The sequence below is a fragment of the Triturus cristatus genome, chromosome 4_2 (genome assembly GCF_964204655.1).
Source record: "Triturus cristatus chromosome 4_2, aTriCri1.1, whole genome shotgun sequence".
Taxonomy (NCBI): Eukaryota; Metazoa; Chordata; class Amphibia; order Caudata; family Salamandridae; genus Triturus; species Triturus cristatus.
Window position 1 is genome coordinate 593,630,237 of NC_140586.1, and position 14,751 is coordinate 593,644,987.

Here is a 14,751-nt window from a genome sequence, read left to right on the forward strand (position 1 = left end):
GCTCCCACCTCTGAATGACATGGCAAATCGTGGATCATTGCTTCCTGAAATGTCTGTTGCATTTTTTTGTTCTTCTATGGAATGCAGGGTGGAATAACAACAAGCATTGGCATTGCAATTGCCAATAGGCCTCGCCTTTGGGACCTTATAAGTGTTTAGCCATGCAACAGTTGATGTTCTTGCACCAAGGATATTGTGCTGCATAACTAAATATTTAAAAGGTTCCAAAAGCGAGACCTATTGGCTATGCCAATGCTTGTTGGTTTTGGAATTCTCTCTGCTATCCTGTAGTACATGTTATTTACACGCAGCAGTGGGGGGGGAGAAACTCTTCCGTTTATGATGTAAGAGTTCTACCAGGTCCTGGAAGGGGGAGGGGGGAGAGATTCCAATGGTAACAGTTAATTAGAGATGGTTGTGAGAAGACCTGTATTGTTGCTGCAGAGCCAAGGAATAAAGTTAATACTTACTGACAACCAAAGAGTAGCTTCAATTCAAGAGGCAATGACCATGGTTCTACAAGGAACCCAGTGTTTTTTTCTCAGGTGCTACAATAGAGGAAAAGGCATGTTCTTCATGCGAGGTATACATTTAAGCCTCAGGATTCGAGGTGGAGCAGTGATAATGATGGGAAAAAAATTTGACGAGGAAAAAGAAGGAAGTCTCCCATTGGTACCGTACGAGGTAAATGATTGGATACGAAGACCAGGGGTAATACGCACATGTGTTTAAAGGAAGTAGCAAGCCCCAACGCCTGTAGAAACTGGGCAGAGCACTGGAAAGGAACATGTGGAAGCATGAAAGTAAGCCCAAGCAACTGTAAAAATACAACCAATACGTCTAATGAAGTTGAGAGATTTCTAACCAGAACATCTATCTACCACAGAAATAAGACGCAAAGCTGATGCATCAACAGCCGTTTTGCATCTTTGGGACATTTCCCCATAACTTCAATGTGAGTGAGGAGTTAAAATGAAATGGAAGAAATGAATGCAAAGCATGTAATACAAAGCAGTGACTGGCACAACATACTGAGGAAACTTCTAGTATTTACATATTCAAACGATTTCCCCCAGTACAAGACAAAAAATGAAGCGGTGTGTGGAAATTATTTGTTATACGGGGTAGTCAGGAATCACACATTGAAGAATGTTAATGACCGCGTAGACTTTTATATCATACTGTTTTTGGCTGAAACCATGATCGCCATTCTCCACACCGGTTTAAGTATCCCAGAACAGAGGTCGTCGAGACTGACTTTTATTTAAATGCTCTTGAGGATTTATTATTTTTTATATATTTTAATTTTTTATTGTTATTATCCCAATAGACAGGTATAAGTTTTTCCATAGGAAACAGGAACAAAAAGTAACAGATGATTATGTTTTTGCATTAAAGAAAATAGCAATTTCATGTTGTTTTGGTGCATTTCACGATTTGGTTAGTGATCAAATTATTATGCACACAAATAAAAGGGTGCAAGACAGATTGTGGGCTAGTGGAGAGACTGCATTGAAAGATCTTATAGCTATTGTCAGGAAAGCAGAAATATCAGGTAGATTTGTAGAGACTAAAAACAGTGGAATGGGTGAGGAAATAAGATATGGAATAATAAGAGAAAGAATGCACAACATTAAAACAATTTAGTGGAAGTAAGCAAGAGGAACTAGCAAGATGTTGTAGACGTGGAAGCTCAGAACATTATGCCAACAGTAAAACGAAGAGCAATGGATCAGAAATGTTCTGCCTGTGGTATCAGGACATTTTGCCAGAGTGTGTAAGACGAAAGAGAGTAATACTAAAGTGAAGTGTGTGGTGGAAACTCAAGTGTATATCGTCTGAGTAAAAGAGCTCTAGTAGTGATGAATGCGTGTTACTTGTGTGTGAAAAAATGTGTTGGATACTGGAACAAATTTCAGAAATAGCCATTGTGCAAAATGGAAGTTGCAGGTATACAAGTAAAGCTGGTGGCAGATTCAGGGATTCATAATTAAAAAGGAAATGTGGATTGAGAAATTTGAGGGTAAGATTGGAGGTGGATTACAAGCTCCAGCTATTTGTCTTGAGAGATTTAAGGGTGAGACTATACAGACAGTTAGTTTTAGAGTTGTATCACTCAAACTTAAAGGGAGGCATACTGAGGGGGCGTTATCTGTGTGTGCTAGTATGGATTAACCAGCGAGCTTTGGGTACAATTTAAAATCCTAAAAGTAGGGAGCAAGTGTTGTTGGAAGAATGGGATTGAAACTTAAATCTGGACAACATTATCACAGTAGTGGGCCTTAAAAAAAGCAGGTCTACACACACCTTTGAATCCTGAAGGGAGAAAGTCAGAACATCTGGGACTCGCACTACTTAACCTTTGACCCCTGCAACAGGAATAAGTAGAATCAGGAAGAATGCAAACTTGACCTAGACCACAACCAATGTCGCTTTGTTCCATAAACTCACAAGTCCCAAGGAACACAGCATCAATGACCCCAGACCCTTGCTCTTAAAAAGCAAACTTGACTACTTGTCTTGCTATGGTAGACATTTCAAGTTTGTCTCGCATGAGATGGCCTAAGGTAGGTCAGGCACAGAAAATGGAAGACGGTTTCACATTGTGATCGTTGTAACTAGATAACAAACTGCAGCTTTAGGATTCCGATAAACTACCAAATGATTATAAGAAATCCAATAATGAGACTAAGTACAAAAGGAGCAATACAACATTTGACAATTAAATATGGACATCCTTTAACCTGATCGCTCATTAAAAGTACCAAGACATAACAAAATGGAACCCTAGCATGACCTTTCAAGTATAGAAGTGAGGTGGTTAAGTAGGAAAGCAGGAGGGATATTTTAACTGAAAGGTCTCCAACTCTTGCACAACATGAATTTCACCAGTCTGCTAAAAAGGGTTGTAGAGGAACTAGGTTCTGGTTACAAATGCTTTGCAGGTACCTTGGGAAACTTGGTTACTTACCCCACCTTTAGCAAATAATTAACAACCTGCAATTCTGGGTGAATCGTTTGGTCTCCATCAGCATTAAATTGTAATTGTGCATTATATACATGCAGTGATCTATTAACTGTAGAGCTCTGTTCATTAGGAAGTGTTGCTAGGATTTTCTTTGATAATTTGGTTCTTATTGCCAGTACCGCAAATTAACCTGCAATACAAGCAAGTAAAACAAATATCCCCAAAAAATAACCCTTGCTTCTTCCCATTATAACGACCATCAAAAGAAAGATATTTCCTGTGAACACAAATTAAAAGCTACAAAACTGCAGCCACGCAGATATGCCACTAAAAATTCAGTTGGGACTGAGTACATGAACTTAAAACTTCAATTACCATAACTGAAGGATTGGGAGCACTGTATATAGTTTAAAGTGTCTTAATTCACTAAACAAATGTTTAGGGAAGTTTAGTACCCAAACAACAACTGTTTCAAAGACAAGAGGTGCGAATATTGCAAAAATATGCAAAATAAGTTTGTTTTTAGAAACATGCTTATGTATACGCTATTTGTAGATTTCGCCTCAATTCATTGTTCACTACATTCCACGATGCGTTCTGAGGTCGGTAATAGTCTATTGTAAAATAAATAGGGAAAAGACACTTACACACATGAGAGGTTCTTCTGTCATTCTCCCAAGATACTTTTTTTGCTGCTTTTCATTTCCAGCAAGGATGACTGGCATTTGCTGTAAAAGAGCATTGCATATTAGTTTTATTGCGTAACCAGCATTCTACGATTTTCCACCATGTTATGATAGAGAGAAAAAAAAAAATCTACTTGCCCCGAGAGAATTTGCTTCAATGGCAGTTTGAATCCCTGTGCATCCATAAGCTATTTCTTCAGTGATGAGGCAAGTATCAAAAATACCGAGACCAAGGCCACCTATTACAGAGAACAAAAGCACATGTGTGATGAGATGCATCTCTGGTTTAAGTATGACATCAAGACAAGGTTGTTGGTCTAAGTCAGGGGTCTCCAACCTTTTCTGTAGTAAGAGCTACTTCTGCTCAAGGAAAGTCTTCCCGAGCTACTAGCAAGTTTTATACCTGTAAAATAGTGACTACACTATGACCACCCAAAGCAAGATTTTCAGTAGTTACCACCCAAGTATATCAAGTGCGGCTACCACCAGAAATGCTGGGAAAAAGGTCTTCAAAATTAAATGCCTTCCCTTGACTTATGAAAATAACTTGAATTATCATTCACCAGTTTCTGAAAATGCAAATTTTTCTATCTAATACTACTTTCCACTGTGGGCAAACAAACTCAATTTTCCAGAAGAAACCCCATTTTTGAAAACTAAAACTGCCTTTAAGTTTTTGAGAAACGCACAGTCTCAAAACATCAGCTTGACATTATCATCATGTACTCCTATGTACAAATGCCTCATATGGACAGACTACTTTGAATTCCCAGGTATTACAGTCATATGCCATGGATGCTCACAATTGGCATAGGAAACCATGGTGCTAGAGTTCAGTTATGAAAAACATTCATTAGTCAAAGGGCATCCGGTACATATAGAATTAGCATTGTATCATTAATGTACCACCATTTTCTTTACAATGCAAACAAGTATATCCTCAAAAGACACAAATGCACATAATGGATGCTCACCATAGCACCACGGATACCTGAATTATCCCAGTAATGCCCACCATTATACTAGGGCCACAGTTGTGCCAAGGCTGGAAACAAGAAGGATCAGGGATAAGACCACATATCAGTCATGACCATTAATATGCCAGGAATAGGTACATGTAGGCCAGTCATGCTCCGAGTAGGTCTATGATGGCTGCCAGCATACCACAACTAGACCAAAAATACTAAAATAGTCAAGGATGACCATAATTATGCCATTGGCACTATTATGTCCGGAATGGACACAATTATGCCAAATATAACACTCTTATGTTGGTGCTAGCATATATATTTGGTGGTTCTTGGCACCAGGCATAGTTTCAGGAAGCAATAGTGTTTATTATGGGCACACACATAAATGTTGATGAGTCTCTTAATTTTCTCTGGTCTGGATCATACCCTGTTCTCCTCAGGACTTGAGCTGATCATGCATCTAACTGACACACTTTCACTCTGACTCCTGCAGTCCCGCACTTTGGTGGGTCAGCACTGATTACAGCTCAGGCTACTGCTGCCATATTTTTTTGATGGTGCACTGTTCACACACATTTTGTGACTGATAAAGGAGGGACTGCAACATGGTCAATCTCCTTGTGGCTTAATTATATTGAGATTGGATACAGACTGTCATGTAGCAGGTCCTATAAGCTGGCACAGTGTGTGTTTGAGTGTTAGAATGAGTTACTGTGATAAGTTTGGCTGGCTGTCACTCTTAGGGTCTTTGGATGATCTGTGCTGCCTTCTTTAATAGGTACCTACTCTAAAATGGATACTGGGCTTGACTTCACCTCAGGGAGCTACTTTGAAGGTACTGGCAAGCTACCAGTAGCTCCCGAGCTACTTGTTGGAGACCCCTGGTCTAAGTAAACATCTGCTCTTATAAGGCCAATCTGGCTATTGTTCAAATGTGAAAAGCAAGCACAAAATATTCCTAATAGTGCTGCCATGTAAACATAACCTTGTGGAGTTTTGAAAGGTAGACTTCTTGGGGAATTTCTCTTCTTTAGTCAGTCCATTACAAACTAGTGGGGACTTCATAGAAGCAAGTGTGGGGAGACCGAAAACACATGGCAGATGCTTTGAAGTTAAAATACATGAGGTTAGCTAAAACCGTGCAATCAAAATAGCTTAAATACCAAAGTTTTAAGTATTCCAAACTACAACCTCTGGATCAAGCGCACACTACTTTGTATTTTCAGGCACGTCAGTGTATTCCTCCTTTTCACTAGGTACACTTATCACAGTGCACACTTGACAGATTCAGTACCTTGCCAAATACCTACCGATTAGCCATCAGAGGAAGGTTTGGGAGCCAGAAGCTTAGGTGAAAGACCAACTTCAAAGAAACGCAATGCACAAAACCACCAAACTGAAATGTGCAGCGTTTTTGGAATAAGGCCTTTAATGCTGCTTAAAGAAACCAAAATGCAATCACTTACATCTGTCATATTGGTTTGAGCAGGAAACCCCCTCGAAATTCCAAAGATCCATCCTAGACTCTGGTGGAAAGCTTTAATTTCATAAAAGGCTGCATATCCATAGGGAAATAGAAATCTTGAATCCTGGCCCACTTTGGTCACTTTCACCATCATTAAAACAGAGGAATGAAGAAAAGTATTTCTCACTTCCTCTAAATGGCCATTTAGCGGATTATGAAGAACCTTGGGGATACATAATGAATGTCCAAGCCATACCCACTTACCTTGGGGAAACACAAGGCTCGAAATTAAAAACATTCTGAAGTTAGAGGCTCCACGTTTCGTAGATAGCCACCTAAGAAAAGTAGGCTTCTAAGTGAGTAGGTCCATTTAACAGGCTGTCATGGTTTGACATGGTTCGTTCATTAACATTGGCAAATCCAGCTTTAGATCACATTGATGTGTAGGAAGCATGAAGAACAAGTGACTTACCTTCGGTAACGATATATCTGTAAGAAACATTAGTTAGATTCCTCACCTTTAGAATATCCCCAGGCGTCAGGCTGGATCCGGAAAGATTTTTCGTCAGGAATACCCTTGCGCGTCGCTAGGCGTCGTCTGCGGCTCCGCGTCCGTCGTCGTGCAACGGGATGATGGAGTACTTAGACACCGCCCTCACGGGCTGACGTCAATTCTAGGGCCCTGAAAGGGATAACCTCAACCCTAGATATCGGTTCGCAGAACGGGGAGGATGGGTGGGTCGGTGAGGAATCTAACTAACCAATGTTTCGTACAGATGTATCGTTACCGAATGTAAGTAACTTATTCATCTGAAATAAACACGTTAGTTAGATTCCTCACCTTAGAATAGATACCCCAGCAATACCAACCCCGGTGGTGGGTCTGCGAACCAAGATCACACCATATTGTCCTGGAGAACAGAACAGCCAAAGAAGCCGTCTCTCCGGACTTGGCTGTCCAGGCAATAATGTTAAGCAAACGTGTGCAGCGAGGCCCACGTTGCTGCCTGACAGATGTCCTGCAAGGGGACTCCCCGGCCCAGGGCACTTGTCGCCGCTGTGGCCCGAGTGGAATGGGCCCTCAGCCCTACAGGAGGTTCCTTTTTAGCCAAGGAGTAATAAGCTTTGATACACAAAACGACCCACCGAGAGATGGTCCGCTTGTGCACCGCTCGTCCTTTCTTAGCGCCCACGTAGCCAACAAAGAGTTGGTCGTCCACCCAGAACTGCTTGGTGCGGTCCAAATAAAAAGGACAGCGCCCGTTTTGGATCCAGACGATGGAGCCTCTCTTCCTCTTTCGAAGGATGCGTAGGCGGAAAGAAAGTGGGCAACGTAACAGACAGCCCGATATGAAAGGCAGTTACCACCTTAGGGAGAAAGGAAGGACGAGTCCTGAGAACAACTTTGTCTGGATGGACAGAAAGAAAAGGAGGCTTAGAAGAGAGAGCCTGGAGCTCACTCACCCTTCTAGCAGAGGTGATGGCTACCAGGAAAGCAGTCTTAAGCGTCAAGAGACGAAGAGGACAATTAAGAAGTGGCTCAAAGGGAGCGCACATCAGAAACGTCAAGACCAGATTCAAATCCCACTGAGGCATTACGAAAGAGACAGGAGGAAACATGTGAGTAATGCCCTTAAGGAAGCGAGAAACAGGGGATTTGAAAAGAGAAGGCTGATCAGGAAGCCGTAAGAAAGCAGAAATAGCAGAAAGATAACCTTTTAGGGTGCCCAGAGCAGAGCCCTGCTGGGTCAAAGAAAGAAGAAAGGAGAACCTCAGAAAGAGGGGCGGAAAGGGGATCCACAGCCTTTGCTGTGCACCATGCCACAAATGTGTTCCACCTGCAGGCATATACCGATTTTGAGGAGGGATGCCTGGCTGCCAGAATCACATCACAGACTTCAGGAGGCAAGTCAAATGGAATCAACTGTCGCCTCTCAATCTCCACGCATGGAGGCGGAGGCTGGACAGGTTCGGGTGGAGGACCGTCCCCTGCTGCTGCGACAGAAGGTACTCCTGAAGAGGCAGTCGTATCGGGGGATCGATCGACAGACTGAGTAGCTCGGGATACCAGAATCTTCGTGCCCAATCCGGAGCCACCAAGATTACTTGGGCCTGGTCGGGCCTGATCTTCTTCAGCACTCTGGGCTGAAGTGGTATAGGCGGAAAGGCATACAACAGACCGCAACTCCACTCGTGACGAAAGGCGTCCCCGAGCGAGTGCCGCCTTGGAAACTCCAACGCGCAGAACTGCTGACATTGCGCGTTCTCTTCAGTGGCGAATAGATCTAACCAAGGCTCTCCCCACTGCCGAATAAGGTCTTGCGCCATGTCAGAGTTTAGACGCCATTCATGATCCATCATGCACTGGCGGCTGAGTTAGTCTGCTCTGGCGTTCAGAGAGCCCGCCAGATGTTGAACCACCAGGGTGATGCCCTGATGTTCCAGCCATGTCCAGAGGCGCAGAGCCTCCTGACAAAGGGTCCACGACCCCACCCCACCTTGTTTATTGCAATACCACATGGCGGTGGTGTTGTCTGTGAACACCTGCACTACACTTCCCTGGACAGAGGGAAGGAATGCCTTCAGTGCAAGCCGGATCGCCCTCAGCTCCAGAAGGTTGATATGGAGCCGGGACTCCGCCGGAGCCCAGAGGCCTCTGATCTCCGCCTCTCCCATATGGCCTCCCCATCCTAGGAGAGACGCATCCATCACCACTACGTGCTCCAGTTGGGGTAGGGAGAGGGATCTGCCAGTGACCCAATCGCGATCCGTGAGCCACCACTGCACCGGTCTCGCAGTGCCCTTCGAGATCAGGACATGGTCGGACAGGTTGCCCGATGCTGGGCCCACTGAAACTTCAGGTCCCACTGTAGAGCCCGCATCCGCCACCTGGCGTGATGCACATGCAGGAGGCCATCAGACCCAGAAGCCGCAGCACCAACCTGACCGAAACCCGGGATAGAGGCCAAAAGATTGGAATCAGAGCCTGAATATCCCGGATCCGCTGTTCTGGAGGATAGACCCGGAACTGCGCAGAGTCCAGAACCGCTCCGATGAAGAGGAGCTGCAGGGAGGGACTCAGATGCGACTTCGGCACGTTGATGGAGCACCCCAGCGAATGCAAGAGGTCTGTCGTAGTCTAGAGGTGGGAGACGACTGCCTGGGGCGAGCCCGCCTTCAACAACCAGTCGTCGAGATAGGGGAAGACTGAAACCCCTGATCTGCGCAGATGAGCTGCGACCACTGCCATCACTTTCGTGAACACCAGAGGGGCACTGGTGAGGCTGAAGGGGAGCACGGTAAACTGAAAATGCTCCTGGCCCACCGTGAACCGCTGGTAGCGCCATTGGGCCAGCAGGACAGTGATGTGGAAGTATGCGTCCTGCAAGTCCAACGCTACCATCCAGTCTCCAGGGTCTAAGGCAGTTAGAACCTGAGCTACAGTGAGCATCTTGAACTTCTCCTTCCGGAGGAAGGTGTTGACGCTCCTGAGGTCCAAGATAGGGCGTAGGCCCTCTTTGCCCTTCTTGGGAACCAGAAAGTAGTGGGAATAACAACCACAACCTACTTCTGGACCAGGAACGCTCTCGATAGCCCCCTTGGCCAAGAGGGCCTTAACTTCCTCCTGCAGAATTTGCAAGTGATCCCCCGAAATTCGGTGGCATGGCTGGAGGGGGTCGCCTCGAAGGGGAGGGAGTAGCCCCTTTGGACGATTTGCAGCACCCACCTGTCCGACGTGATGGAACGCCAGTGGAGCAGGTGATGGCAAACTGCCTCCCACTGGTGTGGAATGGGCCTGAAAGCACAGACTAGGAGGGCTTTGAGGAGTATGCTGCTGGGGTAGATGTGGACGGACCGACACGTTGTCCCTCTGTACAGCCTCGGCAGAATCGACTTCCGCGACCAGGTTGGTTCTGCGGCCTGTGGCTAGGTGGACGTGAGGGGGCGCCCCTTCCTTGGCCACGAAAGGGGCGAAAAGCGGAAGTTGGTGGGCGCGGGCCCCGAGTGGCCCAAGGACTTGGCCGTAGCCCTGGAGTCCTTAAAGCGCTCCAGCACACTATCCACTTTGTCGCCAAAAAGGCGACTGCCATCGAAGGGCATGTCCATGAGGGTGCTCTGGACATCCCCAGAAAAATTCGTGGACCGCAGCCAGGCATGGCGACGAAGTGCCACCGTGGTAGACATTGCCCTGCCCAGCGAGTCCGTAGTGTCCAGTCCACATCGGATGGCATGCAGCGCTGCATCCCGCCCCTCGGCAAGAGCCTGGGCGAGCCGTGTCTGGGCCTCCTCCCGACACTGGGGCAGCACGTCCTCCACCGTATCCCACAGGAAGTGGGAGTAACGGTCCAAGAGACAAGCGGTGTTAATAGACCGCAATCCCAAACTAAGGGAGGAGAACAGCTTACCAAACTGTTCTAGTCTTTTGGATTCCCGATCCGGGGGAGCGGACGGGAAGTAGAGGCCTGGATAACCAGGCTCTCGGGCGTGGGGTGCATGGACAGAAAACTGGGGTCGCCCGGTGCAGGGCGGTGGCGCCGGGCCACGTTCCGGTCCACAGGAGGTACTGTGGAGGGCTTGGACCAGGTGCCCTTCAGAACGTCCACTAGTGCTTCATTAAATTGCAGCAGAGGCTCCGAGGAGCTTGCTGACGGTTGGAGCACTTCTGTGAGGAGGTTAGTCCTCATGGCCACAGCAGGTAGCTCCAGCCCAAGGGCTTTGGCCGCCTTGCGAAGCACCACAGAAAATGCAGCACCTTCCTCCGAAGCCACGGTCAGAGGAGAGATGAAGCCAGTGTCAGGGGAGGTGTCAAGGCCACTGGCATCCCCCTGCTAGTCTGCCCAGTCCCGTGATTACTGGCCCTACCAGAGGGTCATCAGACCACACCCAGTCGTCACCGTTATCCGATTCCTGGTAGACAGTTGGAATGATCTGAGCCGGGCGGAAGATGAAATTGCCACCCATCGGCGTCGGGTGCGGCGCCGCTCCGACGCCGGGCCCGGACCGGGACTGAACCGGGGAACGGCGTCGTCCGAAGGCGGCGCCGGTGGTGGCACCGGAGTATGCGCTGGCGGAGGGGTCGTGAGGTCGACCGGCGCAGACTGGGATCCAGGCCTGGATCCCGCGGCGTCGAGACCGGAGTCGACGAAGGCGCCGGAGCCGTCGGCTCGCTAGGCCTCCCAGTCGAGCCCGCGGGGCCCGAAGGCACGCCGGCAGGCGTCGACGGCAGAGCCAGGCCTCTCATGGCCGAGAGGAAGGCACTGATCTCCGCCGGAGTCGCGTCAGTCCAAGGGACCGGCGGATATGGGGACGGACGCGACTCCTGCGGCTCCAACGGAGCCGCGTGGGTGGTACCACCCGAACCCTCAGCCGAGTCGCGCGACCGGCGAGGGGAGCCCGAAGAGCGATGTCGCCTCTTGGACTTCTTACTATGCTCCGACTTACCCAAAGACTAGGAACCAGACGAGTGGTGATGGCTGCGGCTCCGCGACCGGTCCCTCGACCGGGACCGTGAACCGCGTGGAGCCGACTGCCGGAGCTCAAGTAGCTTGTGGGACCGCTCCCGCCTAGCCTTCTAAGTCAAGGCCCGGCAGTCGAGGCACGACTCGGCATCGTGGTCGGCGCCAAGGCAGTAGAGGCACCGGCGGTGGTGGTGGTCCATAACAGACATCAGTCAGTGACAGGAGTCAAAAGGTTTAAAACCAGGCATTCTACCGGCACCAGAGTCGAGTCGACGAGGATAGACCAAATGTAGTCCAAAAAGTTTAGTCAAAAAATGACTAAAAGGGTATGCTCTTTCCGGATCGGCGCTGTCTGGCGCGGAAAAATCTTTCCGGATCCAGCCTGATGCCTGGGGATATTCTAAAGGTGAGGAATCTAACTAACGTGTTTCTTTCAGATTATGATGCTAACAAAACGTTGTTTGTTTGACTATCCTGAATAAAAAATAAACTGCAACTCGAGCATATTTCTTATGCAACAATCATAGATAATCATTTAAGGAGCCAGCCTAAAGAAAAGTGTCATCCTGCTGAAAGGTGATGGGTATTACTCAACACATAGTCTGTAAATTACTGCACACCTTATCAGCAACTGTATGAAGGGAAGAAACATTCTGCCACTAGAGACTATTTAAAGAGGAATGGTCAGGCGGCACTCTGTACTTTGACAGAAAAAGCCAGCTCAGGATTAACGGGATCAAGACTGATTTGCATATCGCCAGGTCTAAACTGGGGTGGCATGGTGAGCAAAAGAATTATGGATTTAACCCAGATCTCTTGAGGGGGGGTGAAGGTTTTGATTTGTTCTGCATTCCGTCCATCAATTGTGTGTCTTTTGCAGGAATAACAAATGGCATGTTAGACGAAAATATTATTAAAAATCAATTAATAGCTGGGGGTTCTCCTTAATTTCAGAAGTATGTTATGAACCGAACAAAAGAATAGCTTTTCTTCTGAACCAATTGATGATGAATAAAAATCACAAGCAGCCCTAAACCACAGACCACCAATAAGCAAAATTAATCTAAAAGTCATTTGGAGTATCCTTTGGTGAGGTAGAGTTCTTTGTGAAACCCACTTGGTCTTTTTTCTATTTGTGTCTCTTGAGAAAAATTCTATCAGTGTTATGTCAACCTTCCTGTTCTATAGTTTATTCTATTTAGGCAGTTTGAGGTCCTGGCATGTTTGACAGTGAAGGTGTAGCTCTTCGCTTGCGAGTCAACTGCTGCTTCAGGTGGTGCAATATCATAACCGGGATGGACTCAACTTTCCAAATTCTCATTATGCCAAGAGCATTATTAATCCTGAGAAGGAATTGTTTTGTTCCCTGATATACGTTCAAGAGGATTTGGTCAGAGCGTGATCAACCCCAGAGTTCCTTTGAGGTAAACTATCCACTGGCTACACAGGATCACAAATAAAGTTACAAAAATTCTATTTTTCCATGTTTGCAACTCCACCTATGGGGCTGGGAAATCGCACGAACACTTGCACTTTGAATGACAATGGAAGCCTTTTTATACTGTCAAATAGGTTCAAATCATCTTCCAACTTGTCGAATAAGACCAAAAATAAACTTACCGCAGCTTTCTGGAATGTGACCATTCATCAGACCAAGTTCCCAAGCCCGTCTTATCAGAGGGACAGGGTACTAAAAACAAAGAAAGAAAAAAACATTGTTTTTTTCTTGATTCCGTCAGATATTTAACAGGATGATGTACAAAAAAAACTTACCTCTCCACTTTTATCATATTGGGCTGCCAATGGAATGACTTCTTCTCTTGCAAATTTACGAGCAGTTGCTTGAAACTCTTTCTGCTGCTCTGTAAACTCTAAATTAAAACATAGTAAAAAGAAATGCTAGAATTACAGTTTTGGTGGCTCCTTTATCAGCCCCACCTGCACACTACTTTTCAATCCGTAACAGCGTTTTTTGTTAAAAAATCTGTTTTGCATAGTAAGCTGTCCTACAGGACCTTCTTCCCAGTAAGAAAGTTCTGCTGAATAGACACAAGGTCTGGCTTACAGTGTAGACAGCCTATGGGGATGTGTGCATAGACAAATTAAGACATGCTATACATGCTCACAATCAGCAGACTATCAACAGTTTATACCACATGCATACAACATATATCGAATAGCCCCAATCTAGGATCTCTATCAGTACTTTAGAGGCAAGCATATCATCAGTTACCACTGTGATAGACACACCTACGAAAGGGAACAAACAACAACACAGGTTAAAAAGAACTCCAATATCATCATGCAAACACCATAGATGACAAACTACAGCCAAATCAACACTACTGTCATGCACCACAGAAACATACATCCTAGAATATCGCCAATAAATCTAGCATAAGCAAACCACTCCTGAAGCACACACTGCATCAGAAGTATCGAACCGGACTCTAATAAAAGAGGTGTATTACACTGACTGGGCAATGGACAACAAACTTTTCAATGAAGACAAACGCAACTCCTACTGCACACCCAACATTAAACATGAAACAAAAGAAATCTCACGTGAGCAAACATAATTTACCTGGACACAAACTTACACAAACCACTTAAAAATAAAATAAGGGACACAGATTTCAAATTTCTCATCAGACATGATTGATGGACTTTCCAGTTATGTGCCAAATGGCACCCAGTCAAAACTAATTACAAAGCCAGGGAAATGATTACTGGTACTACAAAAGTAGATACAAATGTAAACAACAAGTTACTTACCTTCGGTAACGCTTTTTCTGGTGGATACAGTATCTGCCTGTGGATTCTTCACCTTATGAATATCCCGTCTGCGCCAGCATTGCTGAAACTTTTCTTAGCTCTCTGCGCCGATGAGGTAGTCACAGCGTTATGGCTCCGCAAGCGGCTCCGCATGATGTCACCGGAGCCATAAGAAGACCACGTCGGCGTGATGTCAGTTCCACCCATTTTTTCCGTGCCACAGAGGCGAAACGGGCAGACCGACAGAGACAACATATACATGGTATACAGAATTCACACAAATACACTCAGTGTATAAAGAAAGAAGAACGCTTGCACTTCAAACATGACAATAGCAAGTAAACAGAGGTAATAAAGTCTTGAGTACACATAATATGTCAAAAAACTAAAACCTCAGCTTTTATGGTATAACGGGGAGGTGGGTGGG

The 14,751-nt window shown here is 46.1% G+C and overlaps 1 protein-coding gene across 1 annotated transcript in view; it reads right to left on the reverse strand.

Moving 5' to 3' along the window:
- The window catches only part of ACADM (acyl-CoA dehydrogenase medium chain), a 450,379-nt gene that overhangs the window by 308,994 nt on the left and 126,634 nt on the right, over positions 1-14,751 (reverse strand). The window contains exons 3-6 of the mRNA XM_085602258.1: positions 13,323-13,420; positions 13,170-13,239; positions 3,793-3,893; positions 3,616-3,696 (exon numbers count right to left, since the gene is read on the reverse strand). Of these exons, the coding sequence (XP_085458384.1) occupies positions 3,616-3,696; positions 3,793-3,893; positions 13,170-13,239; positions 13,323-13,420 (350 nt within the window). The remainder of the gene's footprint in view (positions 1-3,615; positions 3,697-3,792; positions 3,894-13,169; positions 13,240-13,322; positions 13,421-14,751) is intronic.